The sequence below is a fragment of the Hemiscyllium ocellatum genome, chromosome 36 (assembly GCF_020745735.1).
Source record: "Hemiscyllium ocellatum isolate sHemOce1 chromosome 36, sHemOce1.pat.X.cur, whole genome shotgun sequence".
NCBI classification, from domain to species: Eukaryota; Metazoa; Chordata; class Chondrichthyes; order Orectolobiformes; family Hemiscylliidae; genus Hemiscyllium; species Hemiscyllium ocellatum.
The window spans coordinates 8,184,915-8,203,412 of record NC_083436.1 but is presented as its reverse complement, the minus strand read 5'-3'; the positions used below and the strand labels follow the sequence as shown (position 1 = coordinate 8,203,412).

Sequence of the window (18,498 nt, the reverse complement as noted above, 5' to 3'; positions counted from 1 at the left end):
TGCCCAAGAAACTGGAAATAACCCCCATTCAAGGGTCATACATAGTCAGAAGGTTTAAAATGGGGTCATCTTGAGACAACGCTTGGAGAGCCCTGTTCTAAAGGCTGCACCAAAAAAACAATTAAATTCACAACCTGTTTAACTGCAACGTTAAAAATCACACGACAGTAGGCTATAGTCAAACAGGTTTAATTTGAAGCAATGAAGGAGCAGCGCTGCAAAAGCTAGTGCTTCCAATTAAACCTGTTGGACGAGAACCTGGTGTTGTGTGATTTTTAACTTTGTACACCCCAGTCCAACACCAGCCTCTCCAATTCATGTTTAACTGCAGAAGGCCTACTTTCTGTGTGTATTTGGGTTGGATGAGGTAGAGCTATGTAGAGTGGTTTGGCACAGGTTTCGGTTCACAAGAGATAACCAAAATAAACTGCCTTCTGCCCAAATGAACTTTTGCACCTTAAGGATGAAAACTGGCTTCTATGTTTCCTATATTGCAACACTGACTGAACTTCAAAAAGTACTTCATTGGTTGTACAATATTTTGAGATATCTGGTGGTTATGAAAACAAAAAATACACAGTAAATGGAAATGTTTTTTTTAAAATAGGGAATCCTGAGTCTGAGGCATCAACCTGGGACTCTCTGCATTCCCTTCAGTGAAGGGGCAGAGCTCCGCCAATCAGCGGCGAGTTTAAATGCCTGTGCGATAACCGCCCACCAATGATGTGCGGTGTTTGAGATGGCTATGGTCACCATAGTAACGGGATGAGTGAGTGAGTGAGCTGGGGCCTGCTGTGGACTGGGTTCAGGCTGGGCAGTGATTTACCAGTGAAGCCCGATGGCGGTCTGGTGACTGGTTTTCGCCCAGTTTGATGGCGGTTTCTGGCATGATCTCCATGTGCGACGCTCACTCTCCTTCCCGCCGCTTGGTCCCGAACAGTCTTTAAAGTCCTCGCCCCAGAAACCTTTCACAGAATAAGAGCTTCCTGCGGCCATGGAGTTAAATCTAAACCGCGTCGACTACCTGCAGGTGGGAGACGCGACTCCGTTATTACCTGGGCTGGAATATCACAGGCGTTAATGGCTGTTTACATCTGGTAGCTGGGGAATATCTTCAACACCTTCGCCGTTTTGGGCTGGGGGTGTTAGTAAAGATATTAATTAATAAAGATATTCACAAACAGGAGCTGCATTTCATGAGAATTGAAGATTTTGTAAACAAATTAACTTCAGGTTTGGAACTTCAGTTCTCCGATGGTTAACAAGTCTGTATGAAGCTAACTCCAGTTATAACCTGGCGTTGGGTGATTTTTAACTTTGTACAACCCAGTCCAACACCGGCTTCTCCAAAACATAACTCCAGTTACTTTGGGCAAAAGAATTCCATGTAATATACTGGTCCCAAAGTTTATCTTCAGTTTGCGTGAGCAGGCAGATGACAAGGTCACTGGAATTATCTCACTGAGTTGGGAAGGAAGTGGAAGTTCCTGTTCCTGAGCCATATTTGTTGACCATTGCTCAGAAATATGATTGTTGAACTTAACAATCGTTTATTGTATACATGCCCTATTATTGTCGAGAGTGTGCTGCTGGAAAAGCACAGCAGGTCAGGCAGCATCCGGAGTGGCAGTGGAGGAGACCCAGATTTGCGTGTCCTTTGCATAGTGGGAGAGGGAGTTGAAATGTTCGGCCACGGGACGGTGGGGTTGATAGGTGTCCCGGAGATGTTCTGTAAAGTGCTCTGCAAGAAGGCATGCAATGTAGAGGAGACTGCATTGGGAGCAACCAGTTGGTCCTGGGCCGCCTTCATCGCCACTCCCTTACCACCCGACACCTGGAGGATGAACGCCTTATCTTCCGCCTCGGGACCCTTCAACCCCAGGGCATCAATGTGGACTTCTCCAGTTTCCTCATTTCCACTTCCCCCACCTTACCCCAATTCCAACCTTCCAGCTCAGCACCGTCCCTGTGACCTGTCCCACTTGTCAATCTTCCTTCCCACCTATCCGCTCCAGCCTCCTCTCCGACCTATTACCTTCACTCCCACCTCAGTCCACCAACTGCACTCTCAGCTACCTCCTCCCCAGCCTCACCCCCTCCCATTTATCACTCCACCCGGAGGCACCCAGCCTCATTCTTGATGAAGGGCTCTGGCCCAAAACATCGATTCTTCTGCTCCTCGGATGCTCCCTGACCTGCTGTGTTTTTCTAGCAACATACTCTTGACTCTGATCTCCAGCATCTGCAGACCTCACTTTCTCCGAATTGATTTCTGTCTTATTATTGTGTCTACTTGTGAACATTAAGTTGATGTAAATTTGATACTGCTGTTATGTTTTCAACGTTTTGATTAAATCAGCCACCTACATGTATCAACAAAGACATTTTTCCACTGGTAGTCAAAAATCCTATCTCAAAAATGGGCCATTGTAACTTCGTACCTCCAGAAGTTGTAAATACTGTGGTGATAGCTCAGCAATGGGTATTTATCAAAAAGTTCTTCCCATGAGGAATAATATATAACATAAAGGTTCAATGAAGATGCAAAAAGTTTGGAATTTGTTCAGAAATTAGTATGACTTAATAGAGGATGAGTCTTTTTAGTTGAATGAACAAGACTGGGATATCAAGACTTCTGTATCTCTCATGGGCTTGTGAGACTTAAATAGAGTGTTGCAATCACACCACTGTTGGTACTGTTATAGTAAGGTGCATATTCATGGACTAGAATAATCGATGGTGATTTATTGTGATGGTGTCGTAAATTGCCTTTCTTTCTTTTCATCCTAGGTAGGAGTGACCTCCCAAAAGACCATGAGGCTGCTACCAACATCAGGACGCAGAGCAATCCAAAAGGTTAGTTCACATTAAGTTAACATATGAAGATGATAACTTGTTTTTCCAGTTCCAGGCAAAAGTGTGGGAAAAAGAAAAGGAATGTCGTATCCTTGACCTAGCATCATGTAGCTTTCTCAGCAGGGATTTATTTATTGCATGTTGTGACATTATTAGAAAGTAAACACTTTACTGGAAGCTGACATTTTAATTTTAAATAGGCAAGCAATAGTCAGAGATCCTAAGCTGCAATATATTTTCCAATCAGCTTGTTCAGAGATGTTATTGCACACCTCTAGAGCAAGTGGCATTTGATTCCGAATCTCTTGGCAGAGAGGTAGAGACAGAGCCTCTGTAACACCAGAGCCCCTAGTTCCTCAGGTTAATGTTCTAGTTCCAACGATCTTCAGCTAAATCAACAAACTTCCTGCCATCATAATGTCAAAAATTGGGATGTTGCTGATGACTGCACAACCATTTAGCACTATTCACAACTCCTCAGATATTGAAACAGTCTATGTCCAAATGCAACAAGACCTGGACATGATCTGGGCTTAAGCTGATTAGTGGTAACATGTTACACATGTTATGAAATGAAATGATCATCTCTAACAAGAAACCATCTCCCGTTGGTATTCAATGACTTCATGACTGTCAGCTACCATCAACATCTTGGGGTAACTATTGACCTGAAACTAAACTGGTCTAGCCATATAAATCCTGTGTTCACGAGCAGAACTTGTTTTCACAGTGTCTATTTGCAATCTCCGAAGTACAAGTTAGGAGTCTACTGGAATACAGTCCACTGATTGGTAGAATATAGCTCAGCACTTAAGTTTGCGGACAAAGTTGCCTGCTTGATAGGTACTCCCATCCACCACCTTCAACCGTTGACCCAGTGGCAGCAGAATGTACCATATTCAAGATGCATTGCTGCAACTCACTCCGGCTTCTTTGAAGCCCCTTCCAGCAGAGCAACTACTACCCTCTGGGAACAGGAATAGCAGATGCATAGGAACGCTGCCATTTGCAAGTTCCATTCCAAGCCAGGTACCAACCTGACTTAAGAATCATAATGCCATTCAGTCACTGTCGCTGCACCAAAATCTCAGAACTCCCTTTTTTATAGCACTGTGGGATTGCAGAGTTCCTTCACAAACCAAGGACTACAGCTGTTCAAGAAGGCAGCTCATCATCACCACCACAGGACAACTTGTGATTGACAATAAATGCTCACCTCGCCAGTTGATTTCACCTTTTCTGAGTAAATTTTTTAAAAATCTGAACTGTTTTTCTAAACTGAACATATATGATTTAATTTTGATATTTTAAATATTTTTCTCTTATGAACTTTTAGGTTGTCATTGCAGATCATGATGGAGTAGTTACATGTTTTGGGATTAAAAAGGGAGAAGCAGTTGTAAGTATCAACTCATGACTGTGACTTAAAATGTGATGTAGGATGCACATTTGTGCCAGTGCCAAGAATTACATTCTCCCAAAATGTAGTCTGACTGAATAAAATGTAATATCTTTTTTTAAAAACTTGGTAATAAAAAACCAAAATATTAGAAATACAGTAAAGTTCTGTAAACTCAAAGTTGCCTTTACATAAAATTAAACTAGTACAGCAAAAAGTGATCCCATTTCATTTGAATCTGCATTGGCTGTCTTGAAGAACATTCCAGTTTGTTTCATTGTTCTTTTGCTATTTCTCTGTCTTTCTCTGTCTGGTTTGTTCTGAAAACCAATTTTGAATCTGTATCCACCAACCATCAGTCAATATGTTTCAAATCTTAAACTGTCATTACAAGTATGTTGCTTCTGGTTCTGATTTGAATTCCCATTATCTGTGCTGTCTAGATATCAAACCTGCAACCACATTAAACTGGCTTTACCTAAAGCCTTTGTGATTTTATTTGCCTCAAACAAATCTCTTTTTAGTCTTCTGGCTACAAACCTGGAGTCAGTGGGAATCAAAGGGAAAACACTACTGGTTGGAGTTATACCTAGAACAAAGGAAGGTGGTTGAGATTATTAGAAGTCAATAATCTTAGCCCCAGGACATCACTACACTAGGTCCTTAGGGAAAATATTCTCAATCAAACTGTTCAGATGTTATTATAATCTTCTGGAGCCGATGGAACTTGAACCAGATCCCTGCCACAGAGGAACGGACAATACTACTGCACCACAAGAGCCCCTAGTTTGTCAGGTTAGCGCCTTAGTCCCAACAATCTTCAGCTGCTTTATTAATGACCTTCACTCCATCGTTGGATCAGAATTGGGAATGTCAGTGCCATTTGCAATTCCTCAGATACTGAAACAGCCCATATGCAAATACAGCAAAACCTGGTTGGACATCATTCTAGCAATGAACTGGTAATTGGCAAGTGGCACTCATACTGACATGTGTCAGGGAATGACCATCTCCAACCTTGCTTTGATGTTCAGTTGCATGTGACAAGTAACCCACTAACTTTATTTGGAGTTGGCGGAAGTGTTTAAGGATGACGCATTAGATGCGGAAACTGGCGGGGTAGGTGAGGACAAGGGAGACTCTGTCTTTATTGCGTTGGGAGGGGAGGGATTTAGAGCAGTGGAACAGGGGATGGAGGTAATGCGACGGAGGGCTACCTGGATGACAGAGGGGAAAAAAAGCACGTTGACCACACCGCCAAGAACATCTTCCCCTCCCCACCCCTATCTGCCTTCTGCAAGGATTAATCTCTTCGATGGTCCTTATTTGCATCCCTCTTCCTACCAACCCCTCCCCGAACCCACAGGTACCTTCCCCTGCAACCAGAAAAGATGCAAAACCTGCTGGCACACCACCCCCATCACCTCTATCCAGGTGAGAAGAGGTTCACCTACCTCTCTTCCAACCTAGCTTACTGCATCAGGTACTCCTGATGTAGTCTTCTCTACATTGGGGAGAGAGAATGTAAACTTAGGGAACAGTTCACTGAGAATCACAGCCGGGCTCCAGTCACTGCCCATTTCAATTCCCCTAACCACTCCCTTTCTGACATGACCATCCTTGGCTACCTTCATTGCCACAACGAACCACAGTGCAAACTGGAGGAACAACACCTCATCTTCTGCCTCAACATTGAGTTCTGTATTTTCAAATAACCTCCCTTCCCATCCCCTGACTCTCTTCCCAGCCCCTCCTCATCCCTTCCACTGCTCCCTGCCACCAACTGGATCCATTCCTCCCATTGACCAACCAGGTCGTACCCTCTACCTGTCTTCACCTATCCCCACTTCACCACCCTGCTCCCGCCACCCCACTTATTTGCAGTTCCTCCCACACCCACCCACTCCCAGTCCTGAAGAAGGCTTACACCTGAAACCTCCTGATGCTGCCTGGCTTGCTGTGTTCTTGCAGCCTCCTGACTGTCTATTTTGGATTCCAGCATCTGCAGTTTTTTTTTGTCTCTAACTGCTTACTTACTGTCATTCATGCTAATCAGTCCAGGTCACTTTAGTCAATTCTATCCTTATATCATTGTAATTCCGCTTATTTAAGTTACACACAGTTGTTTCCAACCTAAGTTTCTCACTCTCAAACTGAATATTGAAACTTTCATGATGTGATTACCACATTCTTGGGGATCTTTTTACTCTAAGATGACTTATTAAACCTGCCTCATTCCGCATTCGCATCTCCAAGATAACCTGTTCCCTGGTTGGTTCCATGGTGTATTGCCTTAGGAAACTATTCTAAATGTGCTCTATGAATTTGTTGCTGTATCTATCCTCTCAATTTGATTAATCCAATCAACATGAGGATTAAAGTCACTATAATTACTGCTGTATTATTTTTACATGTTCCTATTATTTGTTGATTTATAGCCTTTTCAATAGCGTCTACTGTTTGGGGGTCTGTACACTACTGCTACCAATGTTTTCTTTCTTTTGCTGTTTATTTTTACTTCCACCTAAATGGTTTCTACATCATCTGAGCCTAGATTGTCTCTCTCAAGGTCCTCCTTTCATTTCGTATTAACAGTGCTAGCCACCATGTCCCATCCCTCCTGTCTCTCGGAAAGATCAAATATCCCTGAATGTCTCAGTTTTGATCTCCTTGTAACCATGTATCCAAAATGGCTATGAAATCATATTCTTTTACTTTGATTTGAGGTGTACGTTTGCCTATCTTCCTCCAAATGTTTTGTGCATTAATGCTTTTAATTTTGTTGTCTTCTTGAATTTCCTTACTCGTAGCTCAGGTATTAGTCTGGAGATTATTACCTTTCTCGTTCTGATTTTTAGTGTAGCCTCTAGTGTTCTTATTTCCTCAGCAGAGCCTCATTCCTCATTCTATCTGTATCGCTGGTACCTACAAGGACCAGGAAAACTGGATCTTTCTCCTTCCAGTCCAAGTTCTTCTACAGCTCAAGGCCTGAGGCTCCTGCAGCATTACCTTCTGGATTCCTCTCCCTGCCTCATGCAAAGTAACATTGTCCTGTCCCTTATGACTGACTGAATTTGAGGCAGTTAATCTAAGGGGTATGACTGCCACCTGAAACAGTGCCTAGGTAACAGTCCCCACTTACAATAGTCAGGCTCGACTTTAAGTGGAGTGAGGAGCAGTCACAGGAGATGTTGTGATCTTGTATGCCTTTGCCACAATGTATTGTTTATGCTTGGAGGCTGGAGGTGTTTTGGGGAAACTGGTGGCCTGGTGTTAGATTCTTTTCCTGAGGTTTCATGCATGAGATGCAATTTGCTTGCACCAACTTCTGCAAACGGTTAAAGTTTATGAAAGCTTGTACAAGCTAGGTGACCTCCTTTGATCCCCCCCAAACCCCGTAGGTGTGTGAGGTTGAATCAAAGTGTGGCTCTGAACAAAGAAAATACAACTCCTTTATACAGGTCAGTTAGCCATGCCTACAGATGCTCTAGCCACTCCCCCCACGTGACATGCTTCTCAAGACAACCCCTCCCAGTTACCATTACCCCAGGTGCAATGGCAGGATGAGATCATCCTCTGGGATAATGCAAATGCTAATATCCTGATCCTGAGGAATTGTTATGCAGACGATTTCCTGACTCAGTGATTCTCCAAGACAATACGGATGTGACATACCACTGGCCAGAAAGCATTTCTGGATGGAAGAGAGTGAATTATAGCAGGTCACGCAGCATCCAAGGAGCAGGAAAATCAACATTTCGGGCAGGAACCCTTCATCGGGATGAAGGACTCCTGCCCGAAGTGTCGATTTTCCTGCTCCTCGGATGGTGCCTGACCTGCTGTGCTTTTCCAGCATGACTCTAATCTTGACTCTAATCTCTAGCATCTCAGTCCTCACTTTCGCCAAGATTGAATTATAGTTTAACTTGACAATAACGGGGGAGTAATAGCAAATGACTGTCTGAATTAAATGTAAATTACAATGGATAGTCATCCGCATTCATTCATGATTGTCGTCCCCACCCAAAGACAGTGAAGTTTAACCCTTTAATATTACACTAATGTCCAGGGAGAGATTTCCATTTAATGTTTTAACATTATACTGGAGGGGTGAAACATGAAAAGTTTTGGAGTAAGATTGTAAATCTAACTGGTCAGGAGTGCTTGGGAGGTTATTATGAGTCGTTAGACATGTGTGTGCTAAGTATTGAAGCCCTGGGGAGGGGTTGGTGGCTACAGTAGGAGAATACAGAGGTTAGAGCCCTTGAGAGAGGAAGGCAGTTCACATCTCTAATGGGAGAAGTGGGAAAGTACAAGCTTTGCTGGTGATTAGAGCTGAAGATTGGAACAATGTCTGTGTTGGGGGAGGTGGGATACATTTGTGTGGGTGGTATTCCACTGCTTTTCAAGGTTAGTTAGGCAAACACCTAGTAAGCTGAAAATGCGTTGCTGGAAAAGCAACAGGTCAGGCAGCATCCAAGGAACAGGAGATTTGACGTTTCGGGCATTAGCCCTTCTTCAGAAACACCTAGTAACACTTAAACGAAATGAAATTTCCTGTGTCCTGAATTAGTAGTCTTTTGCCTCATTTCAGCTGGTGGCTTTCCCAAGACCGAAGAAATAAGGCCAGGTAGGGTAAGCTTAAAATGTTGACTTGTATCCATGTTGACATTGCCAACCTGCCTCCATTAAATTAGAAGTTGGTGGTTTGGGCCAGAATTCAAACATACAATGCTTTAACGCTGACCTGCCTCAAAAAACAACATCTTTTGGGGGATTTTTATTCCCTCCATTGTAACTGATTATGACAATTTAGATGATGTTTGAATTATGACCATTATTCTTTCATTTTGGTTATTAGGGATCAGTGAAGTTAGCTTTGGATGAAATATGAAAGCCTCTGATATTGAGTTCCTTCAATTATACACAATGATAAGGTTTCTTCAGTTCAACTTGATGAGTGATTGTGCTCAGCAGCATACCTTGTAATTTGATTGCCCTTGAAGGCCATATTTTCGAGGGGATTTTCACTGTGAATAGTATCACTGAAATAACAATTTATAGTGTAAATTTTGTTTCAACTGTATTCTCAAATATATGCTAATATGGTTCAATGTAAGCTGCAAAAGTAATTTCTATTCTCGTTATGCAGCCAGTGTTCAAGACCTTGCCAGGACATAAAGTTTCCAGATTGGAGCTCGGAGGAGCCATTGGTACTCCACAGGAGAAAATCTTTATAAGTGTCGGTTCAGAAGTGCGAGGCTTCACTAAGAAGGGGAAGCAGTTCCTTTCATTTGAAACTAACCTAACCGAGATTATTCGAGCTATGTAAGTCATCTGAGTTGACATTTTATTTATTCAGAAATAAGCCCTTCCTTCAGATTTGCTGCTTACTGTTTCTCACAGCATTTCTCTGATCAGTGCCCAAGTGTTAATGGAAAATGTGCTTTTTCCCTCCTCTGCAATACTTCAACCAAGGAAATCTCCACAATATGTTGCTTCTCAGGAAAGCATTCATTACTTTCCAGGTTTAATTCAAATGCGTATTTTGGTAGAAGAGTAATAGAATATTTATCTTACAACCACGATTTGCTTGTGTATTTTCAAATGTAAATTTCTAATAAATGTATGTATTAAGAAATGCCACTTATCGGTATTTCAGAGAAGTGTAAAAGTAATTGGGTAATGACGAGTAGGGCATTTCAACTTCTCCAGCATTATCTGTTAAGTCATAGTGTGAAAGTTTTAGAGGGGGCAGAAGTCATAAAAATGCACGCGGAAGAGCCTTTTAAGCCATTGCCTCCTGACTTTCTAATGTTATGATGGTGGTTGTTGATAACTTTGCATTATTAGGCTTTACAGTCATCACAGGTTGTCGTTTAACACTGAATCAACTCTTCCATCACAAAATCTGCAATTGTTAAGTCCAAGCTGAGTTAGTGTGTGGAACATCTGCGACCTGACAGATGACACTAAGTTGCTCGTCTATCAATCCTCGGCACACTCTTCAGCAGTAATGAGACCTGAATGGTATACATTAGGTCACAAGAAAAGGCAGAACAGTTTCCACCCTCACTATCTTTGATGTAACCTCAGCATCTTTTGGCACAATAAGGTCACCAACTTGGAGGTTCAGGAGCATGTTAATTCTCATCAGTATAGGTTCATTGCTAAGCCAACTAAGTCTGTGAAGGATCAGCCATATTCATAAAATGGATGTAGTTGTATACCCAGACCTTCTGTGTAGCAAATTGACCAGCAGCTCCCAATCTCTTAGGTATCGATACCTCTGCTAAATGAGATATAGAATCTCTACATTGCAGAAAGAGGCCATTTGGCCCACTGGGTCTGCTCTGACCCTCCAGAAAGCACCCTATCCAAACTCATCCCCACACCCCATCTGTGTAATCCTGCATTTTACATGGCTAACCCACCTAAACTGCACCTCCCTGGACACTACCAGGCAATTTAGCATTGCTAGAAGTGAACCTGGGTCCGTGGTACTGTGGGGCAGCAGTGCTAAAAACTGAGCCACCATGCTGCCTTCACATCATGAACAGATATAGAAAGTTATTGGAATTCTGATCTTTGCATGGGGAAATCAAGACTACAAGGACATAGAAGTCATGCTTCAGCTGTACAAAGTCATGTGACCACACTTGGAGAACCGAGTAATACTGGGCACAACACCCTCAGTTGGCTTTGCAAGAACTGTAGTGTGGATTTTTAGTTTTATATCTAGACTCCAGAAGGAATGCATTCATGGGGGATATTATACAATCTATGGTTGATTCCCTGAAATTCACAAGATTTACGGAATGCATTTATTGAAGTTTACAAGATGTTTGGGGGACAGGTAAGAGACACATGCATTTATTTTTCTGTTGGCTGAGGAGTTTAGGGTGAGGACATGGTGGGTCGAGGGAAGGGAGAATTAATGAAAATTATCTAAAAGTTAGAACCAGACCTTACAAACTTGAAATTACAAGACCATTCTATTCATAGGATCCCTACAGTGCAGAAAGAGGCCATTTGACCATTGAGTCTGATCAACCTATCTGAATAGCATCCCACCCAGACCTAACCCCACACCCTACTTCCTCATAACCCCACATTTACCAGGTCTAATCCAGCTAGCCTGCACATCCTGGACACTACAGGGCAAAGACATTGTCCTTAGCAATATGGTGTAGACTACAATCTTTCCATCAATGTTAGCAAAATGAAGGAGCTAGTCATTGACTTCAGGAAGCGGAGTGGATATTATGCTCTGTCTGCATCAGTGGTGCTGAGGTGGAGATTAGATTCCCTACGGCCCAACAAGTCCACACCAACCCTTTGAAGAGTAACCCACCCAGACCCATTTCCCTCTGATTGATGCACCTAACACTATAAACAATGTAGCGTGGTCAATTCACCTGACCTACACATCTTTGGACTGTGGGAAGAAACCGGAACACCCGGAGGAAACCCACGCAGATACTGGGAGAATGGGCAAACTCCACACAGACAATCACCCCACACTGGAATTGAACCTGGGACCCTGGTGCTGTGAGGCAGCAATGCTAACCACTGAGCCACCGTGCCACCCTGTGGTCAACAGCGTCAAGGTCCTGGGGGTGTCAATCACCAACAATCTGGCCTGATCCATCCAGGTTGACACGATGGTCAAGAAAGCACAGCAACGCCTAACAAAGAAAATTAAAGGCCCTTCAGCCCTCCAAGCCTATGTCCATCCAGATCCTCTTTCTAAACCTGTTGCCTATTTTCTAAAGATCTGTATCCCTTTGCTCCATGCCCATTCATGTATCTGGCTAGTTACATTTTAAATGACACTTTCATGCCTGCCTCTACCACCTCTGCTGGCAACACATTCCAGACATCCACCACCCTCTGCGGAAAGAGCTTTCAGGCCTGGAACTTTCCACATCTCTTCTTTAGGACGCTAAGGAAATTTGGCACATCCATAAAGACTCTTACAAATCATTATAGATGCACACCAGAAAACATCCTATCTGGATGTATCACAGTTTGTTATGGCAACTGCTCTTCCCAAGACCACAGGAGGTTTTAAACTAATATGGCAAGGGGCTGGGAACCAGAAGAGAAGACTAGTAGACTGTGAGGTGGAAACTAGAAACTGTAAGGATCATAAAGTTAGCATTGCCAAGGGGATGAGTAGGCAGAGAGCAGATGAATACAAAAGAACTGATGGCCTGAAGTGCGTATACTTTTTAATGCAAGGAGTATAGTGGGTAAGGCAGATGAACTTAGGGCTTGGATTGGTGCTTGGGAATATGACATTATTGCGATCACAGCGACTTGGTTGAACAAAGGGCATGATTGGCAACTAAAAGTTCCAGGATATAAATGCTTCAGACAGGACAGGGACGGATGTAAAAGTGGGGAGGAGTTGCATTGCTAGTTAGGGATGATATCATGGCTGTGTTAAAGGAGGACACTATGGAGGGCTTGAGCAGTGAGGCATAATGAGTAGAGCTGAGAAATAAGAAGGGTGCAGTTATGTTGTTAGGGTTATACAACAGGCCTCCCAACAGAGAGCGTGGTAAACAGAGAGATGAACAGAATATGGAAAGATGTAGAAGCAACTGGATGGTGGTGATGGAAAATTTTAATTTTCCCAATATTGACTGGGATACACTTCGTGGATGGCGCAGAATTTGTAAGGAGCATCTAGGAATGTTTTCTAGAGTAGTATATCAATAGTCCAACGAAGGAAGGGCCCAATTTGGACCTGGTGTTGGGGAATGAGCCAGGCCAGGTGTTAGAAGTTACAGTGGGGATTTCTTTGGGAACAGTGACCACAATTCTGTAAGTTTTAGCATACTCGTAGACAAAGATGAGAGTGGTCCTATGGGAAGAGCACTAAACTGGGCCAAGGCCAATTATAAATAAATTCTGCAGAAGCTGGGAAATGTGGATTGGGAGCAGCTACTTAAAGGGAAGTCCACATTTGATATGTGGGAGGCTTTCAACGATAGGCTGAAGATAGCGCAGGGTAGTACAATTTGCCTGTAAAGCACACAAGACAATACTTTTCACTGTACCTCAGTACACATGACAGGAATAAATCAAATCAAAACAAAATTAAATCAATGTAGTATGGCCAATCCACCTAACCTGCATATCTTTGGACTGTTGGGAGGAAACCACAACACCCACTGGAATTCCACATAAACACGGGGAGAACATGCAAACCCCACACAGACAGTCGCCTGAGGGTGGAATCGAACTCTGGTCCCTGCTTCTGCCTCACATGGTGACATTGACCTGACAACTGGAAGACCGTCACTGATAGTTGTGACTGGAGGACAGCGTTTTGAGGGAAATTGGAGGAAGAAATAGAAATTGAAAAATCAACTGTAGTGATTGCTACAAGGTCAGCCAGGTGGACTTCTTACAATATGAGTTTCTTGACTGGGGCTGTTAATCTGGTCCAATCAGGAAGTCCTGGCTGACAGATTAAGACATCCTGTCGCTCTGAGGAAGCTGGATCAGTGTCAAGGACTTTCCACATGTAAGTAAAGGGTGATTTGGTGACGGGATATCAGCATCTGAAGTTAATTCAAGCCAACTAAGGAGAAGGCTCAGAGAAGCAGACCAGCAAACTCTTCAGCATCTTTGCTAAGCAAATGCAGTACAAACTTCCATGTGGGGATCAAGTGCCACTCCAATTGGTGCTTAACACAGTTTGCGCTGCGGTGGTCAACACAATCATCTGGCCAGTCAAAAGGCTGCCAGTTTGCAACATAATATGATGTTTTCTTTAATTATTTCCATTGAAAATGTACTTGTGTGTTTTTGAATAGCCTTTTCACTTGCATCATATATATTCAGAAAATTCTCACTGAATATTGATTCCTTATAGGTACGTGTCTGGTGCAGACCTTTTCTTGTGTGCAAACTATATCTATAATCACTACTGTGACTGTAAAGATCAGGACTATTACCTTTCCAGTGACAAGATCAATGATATAATCTGCTTACCAGTGGAAAAAATAGGTCACATTACACCAATACTAGCCTGCCAAGATCGGGTACTCAGAGTTTTGAAGGTAAAGCAACAGATTTGTTATTGTATATATTTTGACTATTTACCAACAAATTACATTTGGGAAGATCATTGGTTTTGATGTGAAACATATTGCATAAATTTAGGGAAAAAATTGAGACGTCTAGTTGGGAAAATATAATGAGTTAAGTTCTGATATTGTTTAACTATTGATTGTAAATGATGACCAATGTTTTAGCATGCCTTTGTGAATGAGAGGCTCTTTATGTCTGCTATGTTGAGAGATCTATAGTTCTGGAAGCAACAGGATATTCTCACAGATCTTCCCTCTGTCAATGAACACAGAATGATAAACAAGATAGAGATGGACAGTCAAATTTAACACGGAAAATGGAGAACTAGGCTTTGAAGAAACAAGTTAAGATATGATTTGTTTGTCAGTTAATGAGTTAGTAATGAGAGTGTAAACAGTGTGAAATATAATGGATTCATAATTGGATATGGCTAAAAGAGCTTCGTGGATTCATTGCTATTGAGCTGCAGAGAGAGAGAGAGAGAAATTGTGTACCAGTATCTGATGAAGATATCTCTCTTAAGAACAGGCTGTCTGAGCTGAGTAAAATAAGATTGTTAATGTAGAAATGAGTAACACTATTGTTATAGAAATTTGGTTTAAAGACTTTTACATAACGCTATAGTTTAAAGTAAGTGATGGGATCTTAGCTTGGATGTGGATGAATAATGAAAAAGTCATAAAGAGAAAAATAGCTGGAGTAACCCTGAATATTTGAGTTGAGGAAGAAGTTGGAAAATAGCAAAAGGTTTGTTTGTAGAATTAGTTTTAGGTTACTTAAATAAAAATCATGTTCAGGGATGATGGGTTGAATGGCCTTGTGATATAAACCTTAATGGCCCAGTGATTCATTTAAGTATCTTCCAGTAATAGGTTTTTAATCTCTTTGCTTCTTAAACATTGGCATATTAATTTTTTTTAAATTGGTCAGTGGAAATATAAGTTGGTGCATTTCTGACATTTAAAGTTGTCTCTGATTATATCATGTTTAGCATATTTGACAGCTTTGCTGTTTTTTAACCAGGGATCTGATCTGTCGTATGAAGTGGAGGTTCCTGGAGCACCTAAAGTCCTAGCATTACACAATGGAAATGGAGGCAAGTATGAAGTTGGTGTTGTATGTAGGATTATTAGTGTGATTTATTTGGCAACAATTGGTCATGCATTGAAAGATCAACTATGATCCAGAGTAACATGATCATTTCCAAAATGCTTAGTGTTGCAGGAAATGATGGCAGCTTGTTTTCATGCAAATTCAGTGTATGTTGCTGCTACAGCACCATCTTCATCATTCACATTTTATTATCAAAATCCTTTTGCTTTGCTAACAAGAGAGGATAGGCAAAACCATGATCTTAGCCATAATATTTCCCTACAGCACATTCAACTAAGTAATGCTGTAAGGAAGCAACTTGCATTTGTGTAATTTCCAGTATTGAATGTTACTAAATACAGAATTCCCAAATTCATGCTGGCAATAAAGCAATGTGAATACCGTGTGGGCGCAAATGATTTGTCTTCCTGTTGCTTTAGTTACCATTTAATTTTCAAGTAAAGTGATAAATATCAGCATAAACCATTTTTCTGAAGAAAATAGGGGGGAAAAAATCAAATTGGCAAGCAATGATAAGACCTTGTAGTAGCATGATCATTGCTCACCTCATCTTGTTTGACCAGAATAGTTGACTTGTGCACTTTTTTCCAACAGCATCTCTTTTGATTGTTTCATTGAAAAGACATGCTTTATTTGTAGATATTGTGATCTAGCATAAGGTCAGTTAATTGCAATTTGTCTAATTATTCAATATGCTTAGGGGACACAGGAGAAGACCTACTGTATGGAACATGTGATGGGAAATTAGGACTGGTCCAGATCACAAAAAGCTCTCCATTGCATCGCTGGGAAATCTCCAATGAGAAAAGGAGGGGAGGCAAGGACTGCTTTGTATTGTTAAATAACTTTGAGATACTTTATAATTGTTTTCTTTCCTCGGAGAAATAATTGCCTTTTTGTTCATTTAGTACATCCTGTCACTTGAGTTAAAATTAGAGAGTTGGTAAGCTATGTTTAATTTCAATATTGGGCACTTTCATCCATTATTAGGCATGTTTATTTCAAATCACTTCATTAGTTTTTAAAAAGGCCCTGTTTTCAGTATTATTTTACCTTACATTGGAATCCTGTTTTTTAATTCAAATTATTGTTTGAACTTTGTGCCAAAGTTTCAGTTGAAATTTCCCTTTGAGTTGTTATCCTGACTTCAGGATGAAATTTAGATATTGACCGTGCACTATATCTGAAAAACCTGACACAACGTTCAAAGGCATTGATGGTGACCAGTCAGCATGCTTACCAGTTGATTAGGGATGATTGGTGGGCACCTAGTACTGTGGAACAAATAAGATGCTCATTAGCTCTAAAGGAATTGTAGCTGCCATTGCAAGAAAGGGAGAGAAGAGATAATCTCTGCAGTTTACAAGCTTTTTAATAAGAAATGTGTGCAGCTCGTAGAGCTCAATCACTACTCCAGCTGTGGCCGAGTAGATATGTTGACATCAAATCGATCCTCAGGTGCTGCATCCCAATCTGCTGTGTCTTTGGCTCTATGCTGTGGGGGCTGATAGATACACTGAAAATTTCCAGCAAGCCTCTTATTAACCTGAACAGGCTTTTAAATTACATAACTAAGCTGTCCAGTACATTGTAGGCAGTTGCCATCGCACTGTCTGATGTGTCTGGGTCATGGCCCAGAGGTGGGAAAATCCAGCCAGCTCACCCATTGTGCCACTTGGTGCATACATATAATCTTTGGTCCAAAACCCATTTATCTCTCATACATTGTAACAACGAAATGTATCCCTGCTCAAAATCAGTATTAAATAAAAATTTGTCGATCTTCCTTCAACAGCTCACTACGTAAATGCATTGCTATAATACTGTGATCGGTAATTTTTAAGGTTTCAGATTAAATCCAGATCACTGATTCCTTATCTTCTGTACATCAGGATGGTGTGGGGGTTGCCACAATTACCCATGGGATCTCTGAATGAGAGAGGAAAGAATTAGGAGTTCTGTTCCTGTTTGCTGGTCAATGCTGGCCCAGTCTCCGTTTTCTTTGGACAAATTGTCCTTGTTAGGAAAATGAATCCACAGTATTTAGAATTTAAGGATTGTAAGGGGTCTAAAATATAGGTCCAAATTAGAATGGTGCGATACCTGGATTGTAATTTGGGATGAGAATTATACAAAGTATTTGGTCAACTAAATAGAATAATAATGAAATAGGTGAGAAAAATAGACTTTTTTTTGCATGGATTGCAGGTGTTCTGTGCGTTGACTACTATGATATTCTGGGAGATGGAGTCAAAGAGCTACTTGTTGGACGTGATGATGGAATTGTGGAAATCTATGGGTTCAATGACAACAATGAGCCTGTTCTGCGATTTGAACATGTAAGTTTTCATTCCTTGAGAACTAAAGGAATATTGTAATTCAAATGTAGGTTAATTAACTCAAGTGTAAACATTTCATTTTAGATATATAGTCTTGTTTTGAAATGGAATTAAACCCATTGGCATAGACATTTCTTTTATTACGTGGTCTTTCTCACTGTCATTAGTTTGTATTTTTACCCTTTCTGTCTTTCCTTCTCATTTGGTATTGCATATATATTGTATTTTAAATAAAATTCATTTTTAAAATGTATTTATAACACCTGATTATCATGATATCTTTTAACCAACTAAGACTTTGGGCTTACTGATTTCAAGAATTTGAAAGGCTACTTTGTTTGACATCCATTTCATTACTTAAATGGGATCAGGAAGAGATTTATTTAGAACAGTATATCTGCAATTTAGTTTTTTTTAACACTTCCTAACAAAAACTAGTGTCATTGCATTTTAATGCAGGTATATAAATAAGAGAAGAGCACTCTGACAGCAAACAAGTGCAAATGTAAAAAGTTAAAAATCTTGGTGTTGTGCACTTTTCTTAAGTGATGGCGTTATATTCTGTTCTTAAAAGCTACACAATCCAATTACTGAAAACTGACAGAATCATAGATTGATTATAGCACAGGAGAGTGACACGTGTCAGAACAAGCTTGTATTGACTGTCTCAAAGGGCAATTTGTC

General features: G+C 41.2%; 1 protein-coding gene across 2 annotated transcripts in view; it reads left to right on the top strand.

Moving 5' to 3' along the window:
- The first annotated feature begins 775 nt into the window (after window positions 1-775).
- The window catches only part of bbs7 (Bardet-Biedl syndrome 7), a 43,800-nt gene continuing 26,077 nt past the window's right edge, over window positions 776-18,498 (top strand). The window contains exons 1-8 of one of the 2 annotated variants that reach the window (XM_060851352.1): window positions 776-1,030; window positions 2,791-2,856; window positions 4,193-4,255; window positions 9,408-9,583; window positions 14,145-14,331; window positions 15,386-15,458; window positions 16,176-16,292; window positions 17,684-17,814. In XM_060851352.1, the coding sequence (XP_060707335.1) occupies window positions 995-1,030; window positions 2,791-2,856; window positions 4,193-4,255; window positions 9,408-9,583; window positions 14,145-14,331; window positions 15,386-15,458; window positions 16,176-16,292; window positions 17,684-17,814 (849 nt within the window). In that variant the 5' untranslated portion in view covers window positions 776-994. The remainder of the gene's footprint in view (window positions 1,031-2,790; window positions 2,857-4,192; window positions 4,256-9,407; window positions 9,584-14,144; window positions 14,332-15,385; window positions 15,459-16,175; window positions 16,293-17,683; window positions 17,815-18,498) is intronic. The other variant, XM_060851353.1, reaches the window with a different exon arrangement.